Source organism: Falco biarmicus, chromosome 4 (genome assembly GCF_023638135.1).
Source record: "Falco biarmicus isolate bFalBia1 chromosome 4, bFalBia1.pri, whole genome shotgun sequence".
Classification (NCBI taxonomy): Eukaryota; Metazoa; Chordata; class Aves; order Falconiformes; family Falconidae; genus Falco; species Falco biarmicus.
The window spans coordinates 100725183-100749913 of record NC_079291.1 but is presented as its reverse complement, the minus strand read 5'-3'; the positions used below and the strand labels follow the sequence as shown (position 1 = coordinate 100749913).

The 24731-nt window shown below is 40.8% G+C and overlaps 1 protein-coding gene across 1 annotated transcript; it reads left to right on the top strand.

The window, feature by feature from the left end:
- Positions 1-22996, top strand: TXNRD3 (thioredoxin reductase 3). The gene is made up of 16 exons (XM_056336288.1): positions 1-211; positions 9426-9486; positions 11023-11132; positions 11316-11429; positions 13288-13360; positions 14212-14331; positions 14745-14887; positions 16310-16425; positions 16534-16759; positions 16971-17063; positions 17513-17589; positions 18460-18616; positions 18810-18917; positions 19797-19892; positions 21354-21488; positions 21755-22996. The coding sequence occupies exons 1-16, from the start codon at positions 89-91 to the stop codon at positions 21815-21817; spliced, it is 1815 nt and encodes a 604-aa protein (XP_056192263.1). The 5' UTR covers positions 1-88; the 3' UTR covers positions 21818-22996.
- The last annotated feature ends 1735 nt before the right edge of the window (positions 22997-24731 follow it).

Genomic DNA, 24731 nt, shown 5'->3' with positions numbered 1-24731 from the left:
GCAGGGTGAGGGTCAGTGCGGGCGTTGGGCGTGTGCGGGTGCCGCTCGTCCCAGCGCGCCACAGCCCGTCGCAGCCGCCGGCCCCGCCATGCCGCCGCCGGGCCAGACCCAGCTCCCGGACTGGGACGGCCTGAAGCTCCGCGTGCGGACCCTCATCGCCTCGCACCGCGTCATGATCTTCAGCAAGAGTTACTGCCCCTACTGCAATAAGGTGAGGCGGCGGCGGCGGTCGCCTCGGCGCGCTGCCCCGCGCGGCCTCCCCTGGAGCCGGCAGCCGCCGGAGCGGGGGCTCCGGGAGCCGCCTCCGCCGTTTGGGCCGCTGGGCTTTCCGCGGGGAGGAGGCAGGTCTGGAGCGGCCGCCGTGCGAGGCGGGAGGCATCTGCCCTGAGGGCGCCTGCTGGCGCGGCTGGCGGCCCGCCCCGGAGGGGGGGGGGGGGGGGTGGCTGGGGAGCCCGCGGTGCGGGGGTGCCGCTGCTTGGGGTTTAGCGAGTGCAGCAGCCGTGCGGTGTCCGTCCCTCTGAAGTTAAGCACCAAGTGACACCCCTTGGAAAGCCCCTTAGCGGGCCTGAAGCGAGGCAGAGATCCTCGCTGGCGGCGCGGGCGGCGCTTCCCCTTTGCGGCCTGGGTGAGTGTGCGGGGAGCTCTGCGCGGTGTGCTTGTGCTTCAGCCAAAAAGCTTTGCTGTTACTGGAAGGTCAGGGTGCTGGTTGTGTTGCTTTCTTACTGAAAGTCTGCTTTGCTGTTCAGCTTGGACAAAGCTGCATCCCTGGGGAGGGATAAGTTAAGTTTTCCCCTCTTTTCCAACCCCTGAGGGAGAGGGTTGACTCTATAGCATGAGCTGGCTGTAATATGTGTTTAAAAAAATCACTGTTGATTAATTGTGATGTTTACAGAAAAAAAATCTTTCTAGCCCTGGTTAGGCATCAATATCACAGGGTAGTTGTAAGTACTGAGCCAGAATCATTAAAGAAAAACAGGTTCTTCATTAGAATTTTCTGATACCAGCAAACTATACTCAGGCCATACAGAATCTAGGTGTTTGTAGGCACTGTGATTCTTGGATGAGAAAGAACATGTTACAAAATTTATTTAAACCTCATAGTACCATATTTGGTGTGGTCGTGGTGGAAAAACATAATTGGAACCGTGGGATTGAGTCCTGGTGTTCCTTAGTGGAACTGGCAACCAGGAAAACACTCAGAAGCTGCACTCCCATGTGTAGGTCAGGTTTAGTTCAAGTAGCTCTTGTGAGGGAGGAGATACGAGACCTTCTTGTAGAAAACTTAAGTCAATGTATCTTATCTCACTTGTAGCTTAACTGAGGTTTTGGGAAAGGAAGCTTCTGTGTATGAGAGGATAGGCAAAACCAATGCTTTCTCTCCAAGAATGTTTTGGCAGAAAGATAGTATAGCATAGTAGGCAGCTTGCATCCTTCTAAAATTTGCTTATTAACCAACTTAGTGGAAGTTTTAGCAAATGAAGGGTTGGAGTCTTGCTCAAGTCCAGTCCACAAAAATGTTATCTGCTGTTGGGGAGAAATCCTTTTGTTGAGGACTTCGTTGCTGTCCACTGAGAAATGCTGAAGTCATGCCTGTCCATATTGATCTGCATGTTTTTGGTGATGGTGATTGCTCAAGTGTTGATGTGCATGGCACTCATTCCAGTGCTTCTGAGATCGTACAACAGTACAGTGACTTTTTAAATCATGCAACCTTTCCTGTCATCTGTTTCTGGTATTGCAGTGAGGCTAGACTAACACTTTAGGAAAACCAGACTTGGTTGTAGTCTGGTAATCTAGGTTGATGTTCTTTCCTGCATTTGTTCAGAGCTTCTCCATTAGGCAGGGTGCTTGCATCAGGGAAACAATCAGATATAAGGAATATTGTCTTGGAAAGAATGAATATTGCACGTAGGAGGTCCCTCTCTCACTGCCTTTTCTGGGAGGGAGAGTTCAAAGACCCTGTATGGATCTTTGTGAAAGAACAAGTGATAAACTTGGAGGTGATAGGGTGGGTGGGAGGGAGGAAGAGGTGATTACTGTAGTAGGCAGATTTCCTTGGCTTACTTCCCTGTTTGGAACAGAAGAGAATGGCAATACAATGAAGAAAAAATGCAGAAGAGGTATATATTGCAGAGAGAATTAGAAGAAGAAAGCTTATGAGAGAAGGAAGCCACACATGAAACATTAAGTGATAAAACAAGCTATCTGCAACAGTATGAGTATTAAAAACTCCTACTGAAGTCTTGGAAAATAGTGAAAGGAATGGGAGAACAATGGGTAATGCAACATCCTTGCTAGCTGATCAAGTCTGTGGAATTAATGAAGTGGATATAATTTGAAAGTGTAGTTACAGCTTGGGTACTTATCATGTAATCACGTAGTTTTGAGTTCTTAAAGACAGATGGCTATGAACAGCATGCACGGTGTCTGTCTTCTACTGTGAATGGTTGTTAGCAATGTGCTTTTGGTAGGATTAATAGAAAAACTGATTATGTTTAGCACTAGTGCAGAGAACACTCATGCTCTAAAAGGACGTTATTTGGGCAGTGGGAAGAATTCTTTATTTCAAATTGAGGTAGCCATGCTGGAAGGAAAAGATAGAAATGCCTAAAGAAAACATAGGGGTTTAGCATGAAAAATTGTCTGAACACTGATGTGTGGAAGTTATTTTAAGAGCAACAACTGTGGTTGATGGAAGTTGCTGGTTATTCTAGTTACATGTTGTGCTATTACCAGTTACATTCTGTGTCCACAGGGGTTTCTGATCAACTCAGCTGTAGCTATTGTAGAATGTTAGCTGACAGGTGAACCAGTAGACCTAGGACATGCCATTATTACTTAACTTTACTGTATGAAGTGTATTTCAAACCTGCTTACCTACCTTAGTGGCAGAAAGCATCTCCAGGAAGGTGTTTCTGAAGTGTTAGAATCAATTCCATAGTTTCAAAGAAATTATCTAGTGTTTGATCATATCTGGAAATTTTTTGAGTCGCTGTTTTTGTGAAAACTGGAAGGGTTTAATAGGTAAATGAGGCCATTACATTCGTCAGAAGGGAAGTAAATGGTTATATCAGTGACTGTGCAGCCTAGTATCCATTCCCAGACACTTGCTGGAGAAATCAAATTTTTACAATTGGAGGTGTAAGAAAGGAAATTTCCCGGTATGCCACTGAGGTTGCCAGCCCTGTGTGGCTCAGGAATTTCTTGACCTGAGTTTGCCGTTAGTTTTAGCGAGTTAAAAGGTTTCAGTGGATTTTTTCTTTCATTAGTTGGTCTAATAGATCATTTGATCTCCTTTTAATTTTGGCTTTTACAGTGTCAGGTGGCAATAAGTGCTCTGGTTTATGTATTGCATGGAGGTTTACTTTTCATTTCAAAATTGTTTTCTGGTAAATGCAGTTGTTGCTCTTTGCTCCAGCAAGTGTTTCTCAGAAATCGTTTCCTGTTCACCTTATCTAGATATTACTCATGATTAGTGTGTGTTATCTTTCTACTCCTAGTAATTTTCTTTTCCAAACTGAAATAATCTATTATCTCTTGCCTGTATTGAAGATTTCATAACTGATCATTACTTGTTACTTTTCTTGGTTTCATTAGCATGACACAAGCATGATCTATTCATGAGTATAAAGTGTAATAGCTACTTCTAACTAGGATGCTGACATTAGTCTGTTTTTTTCTCCATATCCTCAGTAGAGAATAAAGTTTGCCTAAATGCGTTCTTAAATCTGTCCTTTCTTGAGTGTAATCATTTCTTGTTCTGCTCATGTCCTCTGTCCTGTCCTGCCTGCTGCCAGCTGCTGGTTGCACTGCTAACAGTTTAAAAAACAAAAGAACTCACACACACACTAATGAAACCTTGTCTGTTACTCTGCTGCTTTGCTACAAGCTGAAACAGCAGCCAAGCAGCTAATTTTGTGACTTCCCTCCAGATTCTTAGCTTATCACTTTGTAGTAGAGATCTCTTTAAGCTTTGCTTTTTCAGATCTTTCACGGCATTCATCTTGGGTTTTGTAACAGCAGTTGCAGAGTGGGAGGTCTGGAACAGTTCCACTGCCGTTTCACTTTCGTTCAGTCCATAGCCATACTCATTCCAGTAAGCAAGCCTGAAGGTAATTGTGAGTTTAGGAGAGAAGTCTTTAGGGCTACCTAGATGGTTAGAGGACTGAAGCACTGGATGTGTGGAGAAGGAGCTCAGTTTGCTCAACCTTGAGAAGGCTAAAGAGGGATTTTAGTTGCTGTCTTGAGCTATCAAGTGGGAAGACAACCACACTGTTCTCAGATTTGCAGAGTGAAAGGATAAGGGCCATGTCCTGCCCAAAAAATACAAGTTATGACAAGAGATAGTCCAATGAGATAAAATGGAAGCTCTTTACTGTGAGGATGGTCAAACATTGGAACAGCTCAGACAGGTTGTGGTATCTTGGTCCTTGAAGACATTCAGAACTGGAATGGACAGTGCTTGAGCAACTTGATCAACCTTAACATCTGGCTCTGCTTTGAGCAGGGAGTTGGATCAGATGTCCTCCAAAGGTCCCTTAGAACCAAAATTATTCTATATTTGTAGAACTAATGTAATCAGTAATACAAGCAGAGCTTATTTTTGTACATTACAGTTGATAAATGATGTGGTAAGCAACTTACTATGTAGTTGGTATAGAATACAAAAGCTGTGTTTGTTGTCCTAAAGCTGAAACTCCAGTAGAAAACACTGGAATACTCGGCTTTTGGCATAGTAACAGCATGGATCACAGCAACAGCAAAAACATTTTAGTCACCGTATTTGACATCTTTAAGCTTATTAGATGTGACTCAACTTGCTCTTAGTGAAGTGCTGTCAATAAATTTGAGGTTCATCAGAAAGATGATTGTAAAAGGTTTCTTCTGAATTGGCAGCAACTTAATGTGCTTCATTGTTCAGACTCTGTGTTGGCAAGTGGATCCATCACAGACAAGTAGTGCTTCTTGCTAGAGCTGTTTTCACATCCAGATAGTTATGATTAAAGCAGATATTTTTTTGGCGTTGCCTTACAATATCTATTGGCATGGATAAGTCTGTGAATTATATTTCAAAGGAGTAAATGCTGCTGTAGGTAATACTGCATCCTATGCCATGAGGTATGACATTGTCTATGTGGAAGGACAGTTCACAATTTCAGTACTGCCGGTTTAACACATAATGTTATCGTAAATATCTCTGTTCTAACAGGCTACCTGATTTGAATCTGTTAATGGTACACTTGGTCCATCCTGAACTGATGTTAGGAAAACACCCAGAATTCTGCTGGGTTGAGGGGGGCCGGTAAATCACAGAATGGTCGGGGCTGGAAGGGGCTTGTGGAGATCATCTAGTCCAACCCCCTGCTAAAGCAGGTTCACTGAGAGCAAATTGCACAGTCACATCCAGGCAGGATCTGAATGTATCCAGAGAAGGAGACTCCACAGCCTTTCTGGGTAATCATGTCTCAGTGCTCTGTCACCCTCGAAGTAAAGAATTTTTTCCTCGTGTTCAGTTGGAACTACATGTGTTGCAGTTGGTGCCTATTACTGAAGAGCCTGGCCCCATCCTCTTGACACTTGCCCTTGCGATATTTGTAGGCATTGGTAAGATCCCCTCGCAGCCTTCTTCAGGCTAAACAGGCACAGCTCTCCCAGCCTTTCCTCATAAGGGAGATGCCTCAGTCCCTTAATCATCTGTGCAGCCCTGTGCTGGACCCTCTGCAGTAGTTCACTGTCTTGAACTGGTGAGCCCAGAACTGGACACAGTCCTCCCAGGTATAGCCTCACTAGGGCAGAGTAGAGTGGGAGGATCGCCTCCCTTGACTTGTGGGCCATGCACCTCCTAATGCACCCCAGGGTACCATTGGCCTTCTTGGCCATAAGGGCACACTGCTGGCTCATGAGTGACAGCTTTCCTCCAGAACTCCCAGGTCCTTCTTCACAGAGCTGCCTTCAACAGCAGGTCTGCCCCAGCCTGTACTGGTGCATGAAGTTATTCTTCCCTATGTGCAGGACCCTACACTTGCCTTTATTGAACTTCATTAGGTTCTTCTCCAGGTCTCACTGAATGGCAGCGCAACCTTCTGGTGTATCAGCCACTCCTCGCAGTTTTGAATAATCAGCAGACTTGCTGATGGTACACTCTATCCCTTCACTGAGGTCATTGATGAGTAAGTTGAACAAGACTGGACCCAGTACTGTCCCCTGGGGAACACTGCTAGCCAGCTGGACTCTGCATCGTTGAACACAGCCCTCTGAGCTCTGCCTTTCAGACATTTCTCAATCCACATCACTGTCCACTCATCTAACCCATGCTTCCTGAGCTTACGTATGGGGATGTTATAGGACACAGTGTCAAAAGCCTTGCTGAAGTCAAGGAAGACAACGTCTGCTGCTCTCCCCTCATTGATCCAGCTAGTTGTTCCATCACAGATGGCTATTAGGTTGGTCAGGCATGATTTCCCCTTGGTGAATCCATGTGGATGGAGTACTCTTGATAACCTTCTTCTCATCTCTAAGCATGTGGAGGAAATCCAGGATGAGCTGTTCCATCACCTTTCCAGGGATGGAGGTGAGGCTGACCAACCTGTAGATTCCTGGGTCCTTCTCCTTGCCGTTTTTGAAAACTGGAATGACATTGACTTTTCTCTAGTCCTTGAGCATCTCTCCTGTTTTTCATGACTTTTCAAAGATGATGGAGAGGCTTGGCAGTAACATCTGCCAGCTTACTCAGGGCTTAGGGGGTGCATCCTGTTGGGGCCCGTGGATTTGTGGGTGTCAGGTTTGCTGAAGTGATCTCTAATGTGATCCTCCTCAATTAAGGGAGCGTCTTCCTTTCTCCAGACTTCCCCTTTTTGCTCCAGGGTCTGGGATGCCTGAGGACTGGTCTTGTCAGTAAAGACTGAAGCAAAGAAGGCATTCGGTAACTGCCTTCTCTGTACTTTTCATCACCAGGGCACCCACCTCACTCAGCATCAGGCCTGCATTTTCCCTAGCCATCCTTTTCCTGCTGATGTACTTGAAGAAGCACTTCTTGTTGTCCTTAACATCCCTCACCAGATTTAATTCTGAATGGACCTTAGCCTTTCTTGTCACCTCTCTGCATGTTCTGATGACATTCCTATATTCCTACCAAGTGGCCTGTTCCTTTTTCCACTTTCCATAAATGTCTGTCTGCTGTTTGAGTTTTGCCAGAGGTTCCTTGCTCATCCAGACAGGCCTCCTGTTCCCTTTGCTTGATTTCTTCCTCATAGGGATGCACCTATCGAGCTTGGAGGAAGTGATGCTTGAATATTAGCCAGCTCTCTTGGACCACATCCCCACCTTCCAGATCCTTAACCCACTGGATTCCTCCAAGTAGGTCCTAGAAGAAGCCAAAGCTAGATCTCCTGAAGTCCAGGATTGCAATCCTACTTACTGCCCTGCTTCTTCCACACAGGATCCAGAACCCCACCATCTCATGGTTGCTGCAGCCAAGACTGCTCCCAACCTTCACATCCCCAGCCAGTCCTTCTCTGTTAGTACAAGGTCTGGCAGCACACCTTGCTTTGTTGGTTCCTCTACCATCTGCATCAAGAAGTTATCAATGCTCTGCAGAAACCTCCTGGGCTGTAGGCACCTGGCTGTGTTGTCTTTCCAGCAGATACCAGAATGGTTGAAGTCCACTATGAGAGCCAGGGCCTGTGATCATGAGGCTAGCTCCAATTGTCTGTAGAAGGCCTCATTGACTTCCTTTTCTTGATCAGGTGGCCTGTAGTAAACACCCACAACAGCGTCCCCCATGTTAGCCTGCCCCTAAATCTTTATCCATATTCTCTCAACTTGTTCTACGTCCACCCCTAGGCAGAGCTCAATACACTCCAGTTGCTGTCTCACATAAAGAGCAACTCTACCACCTTGCTGGTCTGTCTTTCCAAAAAAGTAGGTAGCCATCCACAACAGCATTCCAGTCATGTGAGCTATTCCACCGTGTCTATATTTGCAATGAGATCATGGCCCTGCAACCGCGTGCGGATCTCAGATTCTTCCTGTTTATTCCCCATGCTGCATGTGTTGGTGTACAGGCATTTCAGCGAAGTAATCAAGCATGCATCTCAACTAAGTTGTCGTTTAGGGTGGCTTGGTTTTTTTTTCTTTTTAAGACTAGGCTTATATAGAGAGGTCTTTTATTTGTTGCTGACTACTGGATGCGTGAAACATGATTCTAGGACATACTGTAGTGCTACTGTATCTGCATTTATTCATGGCAATGCAGGAGAAAAGCAGCCTTTTAATGACCAAGCATCTTCAGAATGCTTCTCCTGCTTAATGGAAAAGAATAACAATTTTAAAGGTTGAAAAATGTAACTGTTACCTTCTGATATCAACTCTCTTAATTCACAGGCAAGATATGACTGCTTTAGTAGAACAATGGCAAACATGTTAGAACCACTCCTGCCTGCTCCTGGAGGCTGAGGCAGGTGGTGTTAAACAGCAAACCAAAAATCAGAGCTAGAAAAAAAAAATCAAGAGATCATCTAGCCTTGTCCCCTGCCTCAGGGTAGAAGGAGCTGTAGTTGAAACATTTTGGACATGTACTTCGAAGCCAGTCACTGATGAAGATTATCTACCTAGGCAATACATTCCAGTGTCTCCTATGCAAAACAACTTTTCCCAAAGTCTAATCTCAATCTCTTGATGCAGTTCAAGACCATTAGTTCTTACTCCATCCACTACTGCTTCTCTTCCTTGAGGTAGTCAAGGAAGTTTTAAACACAGCTATTTCTTTCCTCATCTTTTCTGTGTTAAACCCAACTCACCGATTCCTTAAAGCAATCGTTCTCTGCCTGTTCTAAAACTTCTCTGAAGTACAGCAGCCAAAAGTGAATGCAGTGCTGGTAGGCATGAGCTGTCCTAATACTGAGTACACTTGAAAAGTATTGCCTTTTCTGTAGCTTTTTATAATGCACTTTTTTTTTGCATTTACTTGACAGTGTTTTGTTTTGCATGCTGTCCTCTGCTCCCTTTTTTTTTAATTATTATTATTTCTTCCCTTAGTACTATCAATGGATGTGGCTGCTACTTTCTCTCTTTTTGATGTTTTTCCATATGGCGGTTATTCTCATGGCTTTTGATACCTGTCAGGGATGGAGAAGTCTGCAGCTAAGCAAACTGTATATAGAAACTTATGGTAATGAAATTTGTATTTGAAAGTTGCTGCTATATGGGTTGCTTAACCTGAGTGCTGTTAAATAGTCTGGTTTCGGTGAGGAATGTGCAAAATGTGGTAGTGCCAAGCTTTACAAAACCCATGTAAAGCTAGACCCTCGAAGCATAACAATGGAGACTTAAAATTGTGTTAGTCCAGCAATCAAGTTTTACCCTGAGCTGTGTATCAGATCTTGTGAAACCTTTGCACTGGCACGTTGTGTCTGTTTCTGTCGTAGGTGAAAGAGCTCTTCCGCTCTCTGCATGTGGAGTACTATGCTTTGGAACTTGATGTAACTGGTAAGTAGAAAGAAAATCTATCACAATGCTGCTTAACTAAAAGTGGGTTACTGCATGACTTTTTAAGCTGTCCTGAACTAATTGGAGGTATATAAAACAAAATCAATTTTAATATATGCAGAGATAAATGCGATTAGGCTTCAACGGGGATTTTAATACAGGATGTGTTTTTAATGTAACTGAAGGCTTTTACTCTTTCTGTACAAATCGACTGATAGAGGATGTGAAATCTCGTTTCTCTTTGACAAGCTATGTCTTTTGGGAAAAAGCCTGTGGTGTTTTCCTCCTACCCCAGGTTCTTTAGTGGCTTTAGTTTAATTGTTAATGTTTGACTGGGTATATGGGTGACCTTCGTAAGGAAAGTTGCAGAGTCTTTGGAAGGAAAGGTAAATGCCAGTACCTTGGCTGTTGTTAGAGGTGTGTGTTTGTTTTTTTTTAAGCCCAAGCTGCTTTAGTATTTGTACATGTAGTGCCTTGTGCGTATATGTACGTAATAAACATAGCTTTTAATGTAGTTTTGAGAACAAGTGGTTTCTAACATAATTCTTGGTAAACTCTTAATTGTACTGTTGGTAAGCTGTTGAATGTGTGTTACCTTTTTATCTTTAAAAAACAGTTTCTGGTGCTTTTTTAAAATGCTAATGCTTGTGCCTAAGCAGTGTTTGAGAAAAATGTATGTATTGATGCACGGCATCTCTTACTTATTTTTACTTTTTATTACAGTTGTGATATGAACTAATTATAGCCCAAGATATGCAAAGTCCAATGCACAGTCATTTTTTCCTGGAATTACTTCTAATCAATAATGTATTGCAACAGCTCTGATTACTAATACTAAATAGATAGGGTCTTGGAGTAGAAAGATTGTAGTCGAAGTGATTGCTGTAAATTCTCATTCCCATGTTTACTGCTGGACAGCTGCTGAGAGATCCCAGTTTAGCCTGAGTATAGGTGCTGGTGATTCAGATAATGAGTCAGGTAATGATAATCTTAAAACTGGAAGGTCTAAGACAATATAGTGGGTTTAAAAAGTCTAAAGGTAGCTTTAGGGGAAGTAGAAGGAAGAGCATGTTCATTCTTCCTATCCCTATATTCTCATAATATAAAGCTGCTGGGCAAAACTATGTGCACTTACACAGAACATACTCCAAAACCAGACAATTCTCATGAAAGAAGAGCTGTCTGTATGATATCCTGTGATATCTGGAAAAGAATTTTTGTGTACTACCAAGTGTGACACTGTCGGGAAGAGGCTGATAATCCAGGAAATAGAGTTTACTCCCTGTATTACTTCAACTTTACTCCATTCTGTAGAATCATGGCTTGAAGTAAGAATTTGTCTTCTGTATTTAAGCATGCTCGTTTGAGAAGTAGTTTCTGAAGAATGGCTTATGGTCAGGAAGTCTACAGATGTGATGCTTATAATTTTCTTGGCAGGCCTACAGTATATTGCAGTCCAAATCTTTAATACTTCAGGTTGTTTTAAAAGCTCCCTTGAAACTTGTTCTATAATGTACCTGTTCCTTTTATTCTTAGCTGATGGACCCAGTATTCAGCAAGTGTTAGCAGAGCTAACTAATCAGAGGACAGTGCCTAATGTATTTGTGAATGGAACCCACGTAGGTGGCTGTGATTCAACTTACCAGGTAACTTTTCTTTAAAAATCAGCTGGAAGTAGACAGGACAACTGAGTAAATTTGCTGTTTGGTCATAATGAAACTTTGTGTGACATATTAGACTGGGCAATCTAGGTTAGAGAAGGCAGTGTCATTCAGTTTTTGTTTGCTCAGAAATGTGTGTGGTAATTTGTTGGTTTTTTCCCCTCCCAGGCTTATCACGATGGATCACTGCAGAAACTTCTTGGCGATAGCAAGGATGCAGAACCCTATGATTATGACCTCATTATTATCGGTGGTGGCTCAGGTGGACTTGCGTGTTCCAAGGTATGACAGGAAAATTGCATTAAAGAATAGGTTGTATGTGAAGCATCTTCAAGAGTTAGTCTCTATTAATCCCACTAGTATAAAACAGCCTATATTTTGATGATTATTACCATTCAGCTTGTCAATTAATGGATCAGTAGTGGTCTAATAATGTGCTTACGCAGGAAATCATGGTCTGTGTGGACCAGTTTCTAGCCAATGTCTGTTCAGGTCTCAATCCTAATAATCAGGTTTAGGTTCCTGGCTGAAGTTGGAAACAAGTTTAGGTATTTTCTCTTCATGTGTAGTACGCAGGGTTTTTTAACACTTCCAAATGGTAATCTGGAAAACTTAAAGGCTACTCCTGAAGCAGTTTTGACTGTTTAGGAATCGGGACCACCAGTCATCTAAAATGAAGTGCTTTCAGCTGTTCTCTCAAGGAACTGGTTCACTCCTTAGTTTTCTTTCTAGCTGCTTTTTCAGAAATGGTAATAAGAGATTGTGCACATCTTATACCATTAGCTGTTGTTCAGAGTCCCTCAGGGCCTAAGGTGTGGATTCAGTTTTCTCTTCTGCCTGAGGGATTTGAACACACACTCCGCACCTCTCAGCCAGGTATCCTAACCGTCAGTTTATGGTTTGGGCATGGTGATGTTATTGACAGCCTTGGCGACTGCTGTACAACAATATGGTTTAAGCATGCAACTTTCACTAGATAAATGTAAGGCAGGCAGGAAAAGGTGACAACTGAATTCTTCAATTGGCCAATTGGCCATTTTCAACATGCTCCAGATCTTTTCTCACAGTGCCTTCTGGGACATTGGTTATAAACTTGGTGATAATTACCACACTGTTGAGAGTGGGAGAGGTCAGGTATTCACAGAATACAAGATAGCTGGGTAAACCTTGCTTGAGGCCAGGATTGCCGTAACTGTGCAGGAGTTCTTCAGCAGATTTGAGGCACCTACAGATTTCATCCAAGCCTTTGAAAGATCAAACGATGGTTAGTTTAACTCGAGTACCTTGTAATTTCTTGGATAGAGTATCATAGGATTATTCAGGTTGAAATGGACATGAGGATGATGTCTAATCTAAGTTTCTGCTCCAAGCAGGATCAAGTCTGAGGTCAAACAAGATTATGCAGGACCTCATTCTATTGGGTCTTGAAAACAGCCAGAGTAGAGATGGCACAGCCTTTCTGGAAAATCTGTTTCACTGCTTGAATGTCCTTCTGGTGTGAAAGTTCCTTATACCTGGTCTGAAACTCTTATTTCAGCTTATGGCCACTGCCTTGGTCCCTCCACTACTCACCAGGGTGCAGGGCCTGGCACAATCATCTTAATGACCTCCTCAGAGGCTTTGGAAAGGTGATATTGAGTCAGCCTGGAGAAAGGTGGATTTGGAAGGGTATGTGTCAGGTTCCCTCACCCTTCTCCATAAGGCCTGTGCTCCAGCCCCCTGAGCATCTGGGTGGTCCTCCATTGAACTATCTCTAGTTTAACATCACTTTTTTATTCACGAACATGCCAAGTCAGTCCTGCCCTCCTGAGAGAAATGGGGAGCAAACGGCATAAATATTTGTTTGTGTGAAGTAGGAGAGGATCATAGGCTGATATGTCCACCTTGTACCCTCTTCAGATCATGGCTTTTGGTGGTGTTGGATGGTATGGGTGCAGCATTGAACATAAGCGTCCATTCAAGGTCTGGAACAAAGTAATAGTTTTTGTCTAGTGAAGGAGATAGAAGAGCCATATATGATAATGAGGCTAACTAGCAAATGAGCCTTTTATTAGTGCTAAGTATATCATGACTGTAAATGAGCAGACATTCTTGGCCATGCAGAAAGCTAGCTAATGCTGACTTGTCTCTGTTTTTATAGGAAGCTGCTACCTTGGGAAAAAAAGTAATGGTATTAGATTATGTTGTTCCAACGCCTCTTGGAACCTCATGGGGTAAGCTGTTAACTTGTATTTTATGTTTGAGTGCCACTGATACATGCTGAGTTCTTAGATATTATGGATTTGTATTCTTAGAAAGTGTGGCTGAATTTCTATAATTTTGGAACACAGATAACAAAAGAGTTGTTTTCCTGGTGTGCCTACTCTTCAGGACAGTTATTTCTGCTTTGTGCATTCCTAACTCTCAGTTCTTTGTCAAATGTCGTTCCAGTTCCATTCACTTTCAAATCATGTCCAAATAGCATGTGTGTGTGTGTTCACATTCTCATGTTTGTGTGGGCTTTTTTGCCTTTTAGTTCTGTTTTGTGGACAACTGATCTAGGCTACCTCTAGGACAATATGACTGCATGGCTCTGCATGCCTCACCTTTCCATAATTAAAGACAACTGTCTGACTTTATTAATGCTATTGGCAGTTGAGAATGAGTAAGGAATTTTATTGGCCAAGTTTTGTTGAGTCGAGCTATGAATGTGCTTTCATAGCTAAGATTTCAAACAAATACGTAATTCAAATTCCACTAAACTCAGGAACTCTAGGCTTTTTGCCTTGCTTGCCAATCTGACTAAAATCTGAACCATTCTGAAGTATCCTGGGTCAGTGTTTAAGACAACACATTGTACCCTTCTTGGTGCAATGAGTCAAGTAACTCTTAAACTGAATTATGAACTTTTTAAGCTTAGTGTGTTCATTGTATTTTAAAATCTCTTACAACAGAAGTGTCACGTTACTTGGATGGTTATAGCAAACATCACCAACTGATATATGGATGATTGTACAAAGCACATGGTAGGAAAAGCATAAATATCCTGTTCACACAGCTAACAACACAGTTCTTTCCATTTTAGGACTTGGTGGCACGTGTGTAAATGTAGGCTGCATTCCTAAGAAGCTAATGCATCAGGCAGCACTTCTGGGTCAAGCACTCCAGGATTCAAGGAAGTACGGATGGCAGTATGAAGAACAAGGTTAGTAAGAACGCAGAGGACAGACCAGGACAGAGTACAGATGAGACTCTGAGCTCAAGATCATTCTTCTACTTTGGACTTAGTAAACTAGAGGCAGAGTTCAGTAGTTTTCTGAGGTGAATCAGAAGGCATCCTCCTTCTGAGTAATAGAAACCTTCAGGATTGAAATGTAATTGTGTTTTGTTTCCCATATTATGTGAATTAAATGAAAGAGCTTCTAGAATGGGCTTATTTCGGATAGTAACAAGTCAAGTAAATATTAGTGTAGTAGAACAAGACTTTAATGTGTATCCTCATAACTAAAAATAATGCTGTTTTGTTAGCATGATGTACAATGAATAGGGCTTAATTTTTTCTTTAAGGGTTCATTGCACTTTGATTTGTTGAAATACAAAATTAATGTCTTGTTTCAGTGAAACATAACTGGGGGATCATGGTAGAAGCAATTCAAAACTACATTGGTTCTTTAAACTGGGGCTATCGAGTGTCCTTAAGAGAGAAGTCTGTGACATACCTCAATTCTTATGGGGAATTCATTGAACCACACAAAATTAAGGTATGTGCTGTTTTTAAAACATTTAGTTAGGAGGAAAAACTTGTGTTCTAAAACCGCCTTTTAAAATTCAACATGAAGCCTTTTCCTTGTAGGTGCTGCCAGTTTAAGTCAACTGAAGTTAAAAATTCATTTGTGAAATAAGTTATTGACTCAAATTATTGTACTTTAGCACATGCCTCAGTATTTGCAAACCTAGTGGCTTATGCAAGAGTAATGTGGATATCTGTAAACTTAACATCGTGCATGAACAGACTACAGTGGTCTCGGTTGCTGATTCCATGACTGAGGTCAGCCACCTCAGTGAGGACAGGAAAAAAAAACCAAAAAAAGGAAAGTTTTAGCTGTATGGTTTTGCCACTTGGGAAATCTTCATGCTAAAACAAAAAAACCCTACTGAAATTAAGTTCATATTAAGCACTTGCGTAACAGCACAGCTAGAACCTTATGCTGTATCAGCGTAAGAATTAAACTGTCAGTTTTGCAAGACAAAACATGCGCTGGCAATCTTGCTGTAAGTGATCATATTGTAGCAAAGGTAACTTCAAAGTGCATATTGAAGACAACTGTTCGGTTCAGTGGGTGTAATTCCCTGTTTTCAGTATGAGTTTATGAAGGCTGAACTATATGCGTTTCAAACAGACACCAGCACCGAAAAACTTACCTCATCTACCAACTGTTCTAGTGCACAGGTGTGCAGGTCATCTGCTTAATTGTCCTTATTCTATAAATGAAGTGGAACAGAAAGACTTTCAGCAGGAGGTTACACTAGATGACCTCCTGAGATCCCTTCCAACCTGAATTACCTGATGATTCGATGAGAAGTTTCCCTTCATTTGTGTTTGAAAATAGCTGAAGAGCAAGAACCAAAGTCAGATTTTGAGAGATGCATTGCCAAGATGGAATTTCCCAAGACCAGGGGCCTCTAGAGGTTGAATTAGTTTGAATTCATTTAAGGTTGGGTCTTAGGCCCTCTAAAATCGTGTAACTAGATTATTTTTAATTGGTTCTCAGGCTAATGTAGAAATTAATGTTACTCTGTCACTAGCATTGTGTTGGCTTTTTATTGGAAATGAGGGGCAGGGAGGGCTTAATTTGTTGTGGCTTTTTGTAACTTGAAAGTAAAGTTATTGTTGTTATGAACAATCCAATCTAAATGAGTAGTTTAAATGGGCAGGATTCAGAGTTAATTATTGTAAGTGCTCTAACTGATGTGAGAAAAGCCTGATAGTTTGTGGTTTAAACCTGTTGTTCTTCGGTGACCTGCATGGCTGTCTAAATGCATTAGTTCTTGTTTGAAACTGCTTGTTCTTGATTCTTAAACATATCCACAATATTTAAGGAGAGGATTGCTGAATTTTGCAATTTTTTTAAACTTAAAACCTGTTACTATCATAAAGACTGTAACTGTGTCTATATAAACAGGCAACTAATAGAAAAGGACAAGTAACCTATCACACAGCAGAGACTTTTGTCCTGGCGACAGGAGAGAGGCCGAGATATCTGGGTATCCCTGGAGATAAAGAATATTGTATTACAAGGTAAGATGAATAGGCATAACAGGATGAAGTTAGTCTGCTGTAGTGTTTGCAAAGCCAAACAAGCTTGTGTTTAAAGAACCTTGTAACTTACACTTCTTTTCTTTCTAGTGATGACCTCTTCTCCCTGCCTTACTGCCCTGGCAAAACTCTTGTTGTGGGTGCTTCCTATGTGGCTCTAGAGTGTGCAGGATTTCTTGCTGGTCTAGGTCTAGACGTCACAGTGATGGTGCGTTCCATACTCCTTCGGGGCTTTGACCAAGAAATGGCGGAAAAAATAGGTGCTCACATGGAAACACACGGCGTAAAGTTCATCAGGAAGTTTGTACCTGTTCAGGCAAGTGCTTTCTTCAGGTTTCTTCCCTCCATGCAAAATTACTTTAAACAGCACGTGTAGAATGCATGTGCTGTCCTGGAAGGTTTTGGTTCAGTATGGGAATAAATGTTTTATGAGATTAAGCTTTCTCTTACTGCTGAATGATAGATAGTAGGTTAAGATTTGAAGTGGCAGTGTAAGTGAGCTCTGCTGTTTACAAATATTTATGCAGGTTGAACAGCTGGAGGAAGGCATGCCTGGAAGACTTAAAGTGACAGCAAAATCTACTGAGGGACCAGAAATCTTTGAAGAAGAATATAACACTGTAAGCATTTCTGGATTTGAAATAACTACGTATAGCAACACGTGAAAATGTATGAAAAAAACTTTAAAATTTGTTCAGGAAAAAGGTAAAAGGAAATACTGCTTGAAAAAACGTTCATGTAAAAGTTACTGGCAGAAAAAAATACGTGAAAAGTGAATATTAATCTTTGACCCCTGTTAGCAGAATGGGTGAAACATTGTGTCTGGACTTTCATGGGAACAGTGGTGTTGCTTCTATTTTTGTTCTGATATTAAAGTTTTGCTGTTTGTGTCTGAAACAAGTTGCACATGGGGGAGCCTGAACTCTTGGTGGCTCTTTTAAAGATTTTTTTGAAAAGTCACTTCAAACATATGCTTCACGGAGTGTTTTCAGAAAAAGGCCAAAGGAAGTATTATGCTGATCATGCTTTTCTTGCATAAAATTATTGCTTTTATTTTTTGGGGTTTTAGGTGTTGATAGCCATTGGTCGTGATGCGTGTACCAGAAATCTTGGTTTAGAGACAATTGGTGTCAAAATCAATGAAAAGTGAGTATTGCTCAACTCCCTTAAGCCACTGAATGTAGTGATTTTTTTTTTTACCTCTTTAACATTACTTGATGATAGTGATGCTCTCTTGCTTCAATTGTCACTCTCCTAGCAATTATGTGAACCTTTAAAACTTTTTCTCTCCTGGATTTGAGTACAGTTGTCAATTAACTCAATTTATTTATGTATTTTATAGAAAAACCTATTCTGAGTTAATACCTACTTGTTGGCCACTGTGCTTAAGGAATAGATTTAATATATTTGCTTAATTTACTTAAAAACTACAGTTTAATATTCTGTTGAAGTAAACGTTTTATTCAGCTCATGTGGCAAGTTAATTTAGGAATTTGGAGGCAGCAAACTACTCTCTTCCTATGTAGTTAACTTTTTTCTTACTCCTCTCTGGTGTCAGTGCAAAACTCTTGCAAAGCAAGAGGCAGGGTTATGTTGTTTAGGAGAAAAAAAAATTAAGATCAGGTTGCAGCAGCTGAAAACTTAGTAAGCCAACTTATTTAAACATGAATGATGTTGCAGCTCTTTCCCCTTAGGGGAAAGTGTTCATTGCAAGCTGTATAATCAAGTAAAAGATCGTAAGTCGAAAGATGTCTGAGTAACGTCACTGTCATCAGACACGCACTGTTGCTCAGGTCAAAACTGGCCCACTGAATACTGACTTCAATCATGTGTCAGAGGTAATTGATGCTCTGAAGAGTTTGCAGTTGAAGTGAAAAAAGCATAAGCATATTTAATAAAATGTGCTCAGTAGTTAAACTAACGTCTTTGTAGCAGAACTTTTCCCCTCTGTGTTTTGCTGAGTTCTGAGGAAGGTTATGATACTGAACTCTGTTCTCTTTTCTGTTTGTTTTAAAGGAATGGAAAAATACCTGTAAATGATGAAGAACAAACCAATGTGCCTTATGTTTATGCTATTGGAGATATATTGGATGGAAAGCTTGAACTTACCCCAGTTGCCATTCAGGCAGGAAAACTGCTAGCCCGTAGACTTTATGGTGGTAGTTCCACAAAGGTAAGGCTATAAGAATGCAACTTACTTCTGTGCTTTTTGCCTCAAAATTGCAATAACACCAGTTGGTCTGTCCACTGGACTGTGGGCACTGCAAGTGTTGTGTAAAAAAAAAAAGTGCTAATGAACTTTTCCTGTTATACTGTATAAACTTGAATACTCTAAATATAAATTTTGGTTTTTTTTTTATTTTTAGTGTGACTATATCAATGTACCAACGACAGTGTTTACTCCTTTAGAGTATGGCAGCTGTGGGTTAGCTGAAGAAAGAGCCATAGAAGAATATGGAAAGCAAAACTTGGAGGTGAGAGCACTTAACTTGTAGCTTGAGTCTTTTTTTTTTCTTGGGCTTTGCTGCTTTACACCCAAGGTACAGTGTTTAAAACAAGATTAGTAGGTTAGACAGATAGGTCTTTGGTTGTGGGACTGTTGTCACCTGGCTAACAAGGTATTGGACTCCCAGAAATCCACAGCTGGACTTCATACGGTTTAGAGTTATGCATAGCTGTTTGCATGCTGCTGAGAGGTGTCTGACTTCTGGAGGCCAAACTCAGGTTGCAAAACCGTAGGTGGCTTTTTTGTTGTGAATTAAAAATTTATTGCTGTAGTACGCCAGACTCCTGGGATGATGAACTGCCTATTTTCTGCTTGTTCACTTTACTTGAATTGGGAGTATCGGGTGTAACTTCCTTGTTTTATGGTAATTTCTGGCTTTTGCACTTCTCTGAAGAGTTTTGTTAAAGCTGTTTGCATGCCTTGTGTTTAACTCCTTAAATCTTTCCAATGTACTTGGCATTATTTAGCTTCTGCTGTTAGCTGTTTTGCAGGATAGATTTAACCTTGTAGTAACTAGGTATTAATTTTGTACTACTAAAGCACTGCTCTTTCTGAAAGTATGATCTTAAAATCCTGTATCGTATAGCTGTTGCTATTTTAATCAAGTATTTAAATCAGAGGTACGTGGTTTGCGTCAAGTCTTCCTCTACTGACTTTTTGACTTCTGGAGGATGGACAAGCTGCTTGGGCTGAGGGAGGAACAAAAATCACTGTCTTGTCTAGTATGTGTTATGAAAACCTAGTGGGTTAAATGTCAAACCACCTGTTTGTAAAGACATTAAAAATCAGAATTATGTCTGACTGAATTAATCAAACTATAATGCTCTCTTTCTTGTCGTCCTCCCAGGTTTATCACAGTTTGTTCTGGCCACTTGAATGGACAGTACCAGGCAGAGATAACAATACTTGTTACGCAAAAATTATCTGCAGTAAACATGACAATGTAAGTAGCAAGCCTGAATGGATATGCTGAGTGTATTCTTGAAATGTCTTTTTAGACCAGCCAAAAGACTAGTATCTTTTATTTGGCCTGCCTGAGGCCAGGTCTACCCATTCTGTTAACGTAAGTATTTTTTTAAGAGGTCTAATCGGTTTGGCGGGAGAGATGATGGTTTTGTTCTGGTGTAACAGCTGTTTGAGGAAGTGGTAGCTTTATACATCATGAAACTTCATCCTGAGTTCATGTTTCAGGATAGATTTGCAAAGAGATTTGCCAGGATTTTTCTTCCAAGTGGGTTTTGAGTAACTGTACTACCTGGTGCCTTGCTTTATGTTTCTGGACCCTGTGTTTTTTGCCCTTTTCAAAGTACAGAGTTGAAAAACATGTGCTTTGTCTTAGAAAACTGATGAGAGATGGGGATTTCTAGTGATCAGTAGGTGGTTCTTGTGGCAAAAAATAAATGCCAATGTCACCCTGTATTTTTCTACAAAACTGTCTGGGGAAACAGACAAACAAATGAGGGCTTTTGGCATTTAAAATTGGAGAGAACAAATGGCATGATAGAATAGCATGGCCTTTAAGTTAAAAGGAAGTAAGCCTACTCTCTTCCTTATCAGCCCATGTAAACCCTTTCTCAAAGACTGTGGAAAGGTGTAAAGTTATACTTTTGTTGGATCCTTGTTGCATGTAATCCAGATGAAAAGAACATAATGGAGGGAGGGACTTCTAGATTTCTGTGTGAAAGGCGTTTTCCTAGGATGCTGGAGAAGAACGTAAGGTAAATACATAATTATGAGGAATTTGTATCCTGTCTGGCAAATCATAGCTACGCCTGGGCTGGGACATCTCTGGAAGTATGGGAACATCCTGGGAAAATGTTTTAAAACATTGTTTGTATTCCTCTTGATAAACCAATTAAACAGGTTAAAATGGATGAGGTTTGTTTTTCTAGCCTGCTGTCGTCACTCTAGATCTTGCTACAGAGACAGCTTGCTCAAAATTAAAGCCTATAATGTTTACATTTTCCTTCTTGTTAACTTGGAGAGGAAAGGAGCAGCCAGTGAAGCTCTCCATTATCAGATTTTTAACAAACAATGTAAACAGGGCCTCTATCTGACCTAATTTTATGTAGAAAAATAATTTTAAATAACACACTAAATACACTGTATATCTATAAAATCATAAAAACATCTAACAAAACTAGAACCATTTTAGTTTTAGGCAGTATCTTTAAATTAGTGCTGTGCAGTGATTTTAAAACATTCACTTTAAAGCTTGTTTCATTCTGTTATAATGGACTGAAAAGAACGGCAGAACTACTTTCTCTGGAGCAGTTCATTTTTTGGTAGACTCTTGCTATTGACCTGCTTGCGTAACATATATTTTTCGTGTAGTGGGAGTTACATACTAGAGCTTTTGTTTACCTTGCACTAATTCATGTTTTGTTCTCTACCTGTCTTAAAGAATCGTGTGATAGGATTTCATGTTCTTGGCCCTAATGCTGGTGAAATTACCCAAGGTTTTGCTGCTGCCATAAAATGTGGTCTCACCAAAGAATTACTTGATGAAACAATTGGTATCCATCCAACTTGTGGAGAGGTAAGGGAGTGGGAGGGCACCGCTGGATTTAAAACCTGCTTTTGAAGATGGTTACCTAGATGCAAGAAAAAAGTGCTTTTTTTAATATTTGCTTAACTTCTAAACATAAGGTATTTACATGTGATATAAAAGGTGTTAATTGTGCACTGCAACTTGTTTTCCATTCTAACAGTTCAAAGAAATCTAGTGTTGTTACAAGAGAAGACAAATAGCCATGTGGATGGTAATACAGAGCAACAGTAAGCTGTTCTTTTGGTGTCTTGCAGGTGTTCACTACAATGGATATTACAAAATCTTCAGGACAAGACATCACTCAAAGGGGCTGCTGAGGTTAAACCTGCTGTTTTACATGTTTTCATGTTGTGCACACTTGGTTCTGTGGAAGCCCTAATACATCCAACTGCTCTGCAGCAAAATAAACACTTGCATCGGTGTATTGCAGCTGGGAGCAGTGCCTTTGTGAGGCTTCCTCAGTAGATAGTGTTGCAAATGGAAACAGTAATACAGCAGGGAAATCTGGAACTGTAAATCCTGACTTTGCTTGGAATCAGCACTACTGTGCTTCTGTGACGTTCTGGCTCGGAACCTTATTGTGAGGTGAGCTACAACTGATGTTACCATGCAAGGCTGGGAGATCTCTTCGTCTGGTCAGATGACTGAACTCTTCCTGAAGGAAATTCTTAAGTTGCACAAGTTAAAGCTAACACTTCTAGACTCCAGTGTCTTGTACAAATGTTTGAGATAGAAGGCACATACAATTGAACGATTCTTGCCAACAGCTTACAGTTAACTGATTTATTTTTGATGCATTTTGTTTTACTTAATTGTATATTCAGTTAAGGTAGGATGCGATGTTGAGCAGTGCAGTTCAAGCACTAGTCTCCCACCTCAACCAGTCTAGAACTTCAAATTAATCGAAGACATTGCTGTGTTAACATTTGTAATTGTTTGACCTCAGGTGACATCATGCCTACAAATGAAATTTTTATCTTAAAGACATCTTGTGTGTTGGGATTGAAGAGCCTAAACCCAAGACCTTGTCAGTTTGCTCTTGCCGATTGACTATATTTAGTGCTAATAGTCTCAAATCTGGTTTCAGCTCTAATGTAAAACAGCACAGAACCTAAAATTAAGTCTGTACTCTTATGTGGAGTATTGAAATCTTGGAGGAGCAAGGTCTGAGTGTAATCTGTCCCACTAATATAGTAGGTGCCTGTCCATGGTGGTAATAAGTGTTGTATAGAACTTCTTTGAAGCACGTGTTGCAGCAGAGAGCAATGACTTGGCGTGCTGTCATGCTTTGTGTAGTGTTGTGTACAGTCACTACTCTGAAGCTTTCTTCTACCCCTAGCATTCTGCTCTGGGGGAATTGTGCTTGAATTTGGCTCTTAGTTTTGTCCGAAGAGGTGTTTTGAAAGATTGTTCTGAACACTGTATGATAGTAAACAGTTTTTAACTATTTAATCTATGATGTACCATGGAATTTGAAGTTCAATAAACAATGCATAAACACTTTGTGGTGTCTGACCTCATGATTTGTTACTGCATGCTTGAGATTTTATTGTGCTTCAATTATTTTGTTTATCACATGCAATACTAAAACCTCTGTAGACCTGTGCATGCTGTAATCTTTCAAATGGAGAAACAAGTTGTCTTGCCACATCTGGGACTTGCTCAAGAAATCTTATATGCTTCTATGTGAGTATGTAGAATTCTCTCTCTTGAAACTGAGAAGAACAATTCTTACACCACTTCTGGGTACTCCAGAAGATCCTAACTGCAATATAGCTGAAAGATTTTAGTAGAATCTTAGCTATGGTGTTGGCAACAAATCTTGCTGGAGTTCAAATTTAATAACTCTTGAAGACTGAGGTTTTGCTGTGGGTGCCTAGTAGTAGTGCAAAATATTTTTACTTGACAATGGGGACAGTTGCTGAGCTTCTGGTGTTGCTTTGCTGTAGAGCTCTGAGGAGCTACTTGTTCTGGTCTCTCACAGAAAAATACAATAGAGCCACCTGCTTGCTGTCACTGCTGCAGCAGTGACTTTAAGAGTGGCACTCCCAAAACATTGCATGCCTGAAAGTTTGCCTCTTAATAGGTCAAATGTTACAGTTTGAAGTAAAGTAGGCTTAATAGTAATGTCAAAGTGACATTAATCTCTTAAGTTGAAGTGGATGAACCAGAAACTTATCTGAGCTGTTTTAAAAAGTCAAGGGAGATTAGGGGTGGACAGCAGGTAATATGTTACAGACTTTGCACAATCCAAACAGCTGAAATGAGACTTAGTAAACTAAAGCTTTTAGAAAGCTTTATATCCTGAGAAACTGATGGGTAATGGCAAAGTTTACCTTGTGTAGCCGTTTTATAGAGGAAGTGAAGGAGGAAACAAGACAAGGAAGTGCTTACTATTAACAAGCACTAATTGAGTTTTATTTCAAATTCAGATTTGATTTGCAGGTTCAAGTTAATTGATGAATAATTACCACTTGCATATCTGTAACAGTGTACTAATTGTGGATGTTCCTTATGTCAAACTTGCTTAGGCTATCGGCTGTAAGTGATACTTGACAAGCATTGCGTGCTCTGTGCAGTTAGTCTTTCAGGCTTTAAATACCTCAGTTAAAATGTATAATAAGTAGCTAATAGGAAGAGTAGTGTATTGAGTGAATGTGGTGTTTGTGTTTCAGCAGGCTTACATGTAAAGTAAAAGATGCCATGACAGCAAGACATAGGTGAAGCCAAAATTCTAAGATTGACCGTAGTTGTTGGAGAAAAAGGTAGAATCTGAGAAGTAAAAACTTGTAGCAGCCAACTAAATATCCTTTAATGTAGAGTCTGATATTGTTTTTCCAGTCTGTTTGGTCTGTGACTGGGTTAAGTAGAATGGCTTCCTGCTTCATTCTTTCATAAAGTATCTTTTCTTAAGTATTCTGTGCCTGGAGTCTAGCTGTTTTGTGACCCTAAACGCTCAAGTTGTCAGTTCTCCCAAGTATTGGGGCCATGTTGTCTCTTGTTCTCAAAGCCCTCTTTTGCCCAGCACCTTTCAAGTTTGTTGTTGTCTTAGTAATGCATCATTTATAGAACTGAAAATAAATTTTTAAAATCGCAGGCCCAGTATAGTGGCCAAGTGTGGGGAGAATTTCCTGATGTAGTTCTGAAAAGGCTCTGAGACAGCTTTTGCCCATTTCGTTATGTTGCAATATCTATGGTTTCTGCAGGTCTGCCCTCTGACAAGAAACTTAT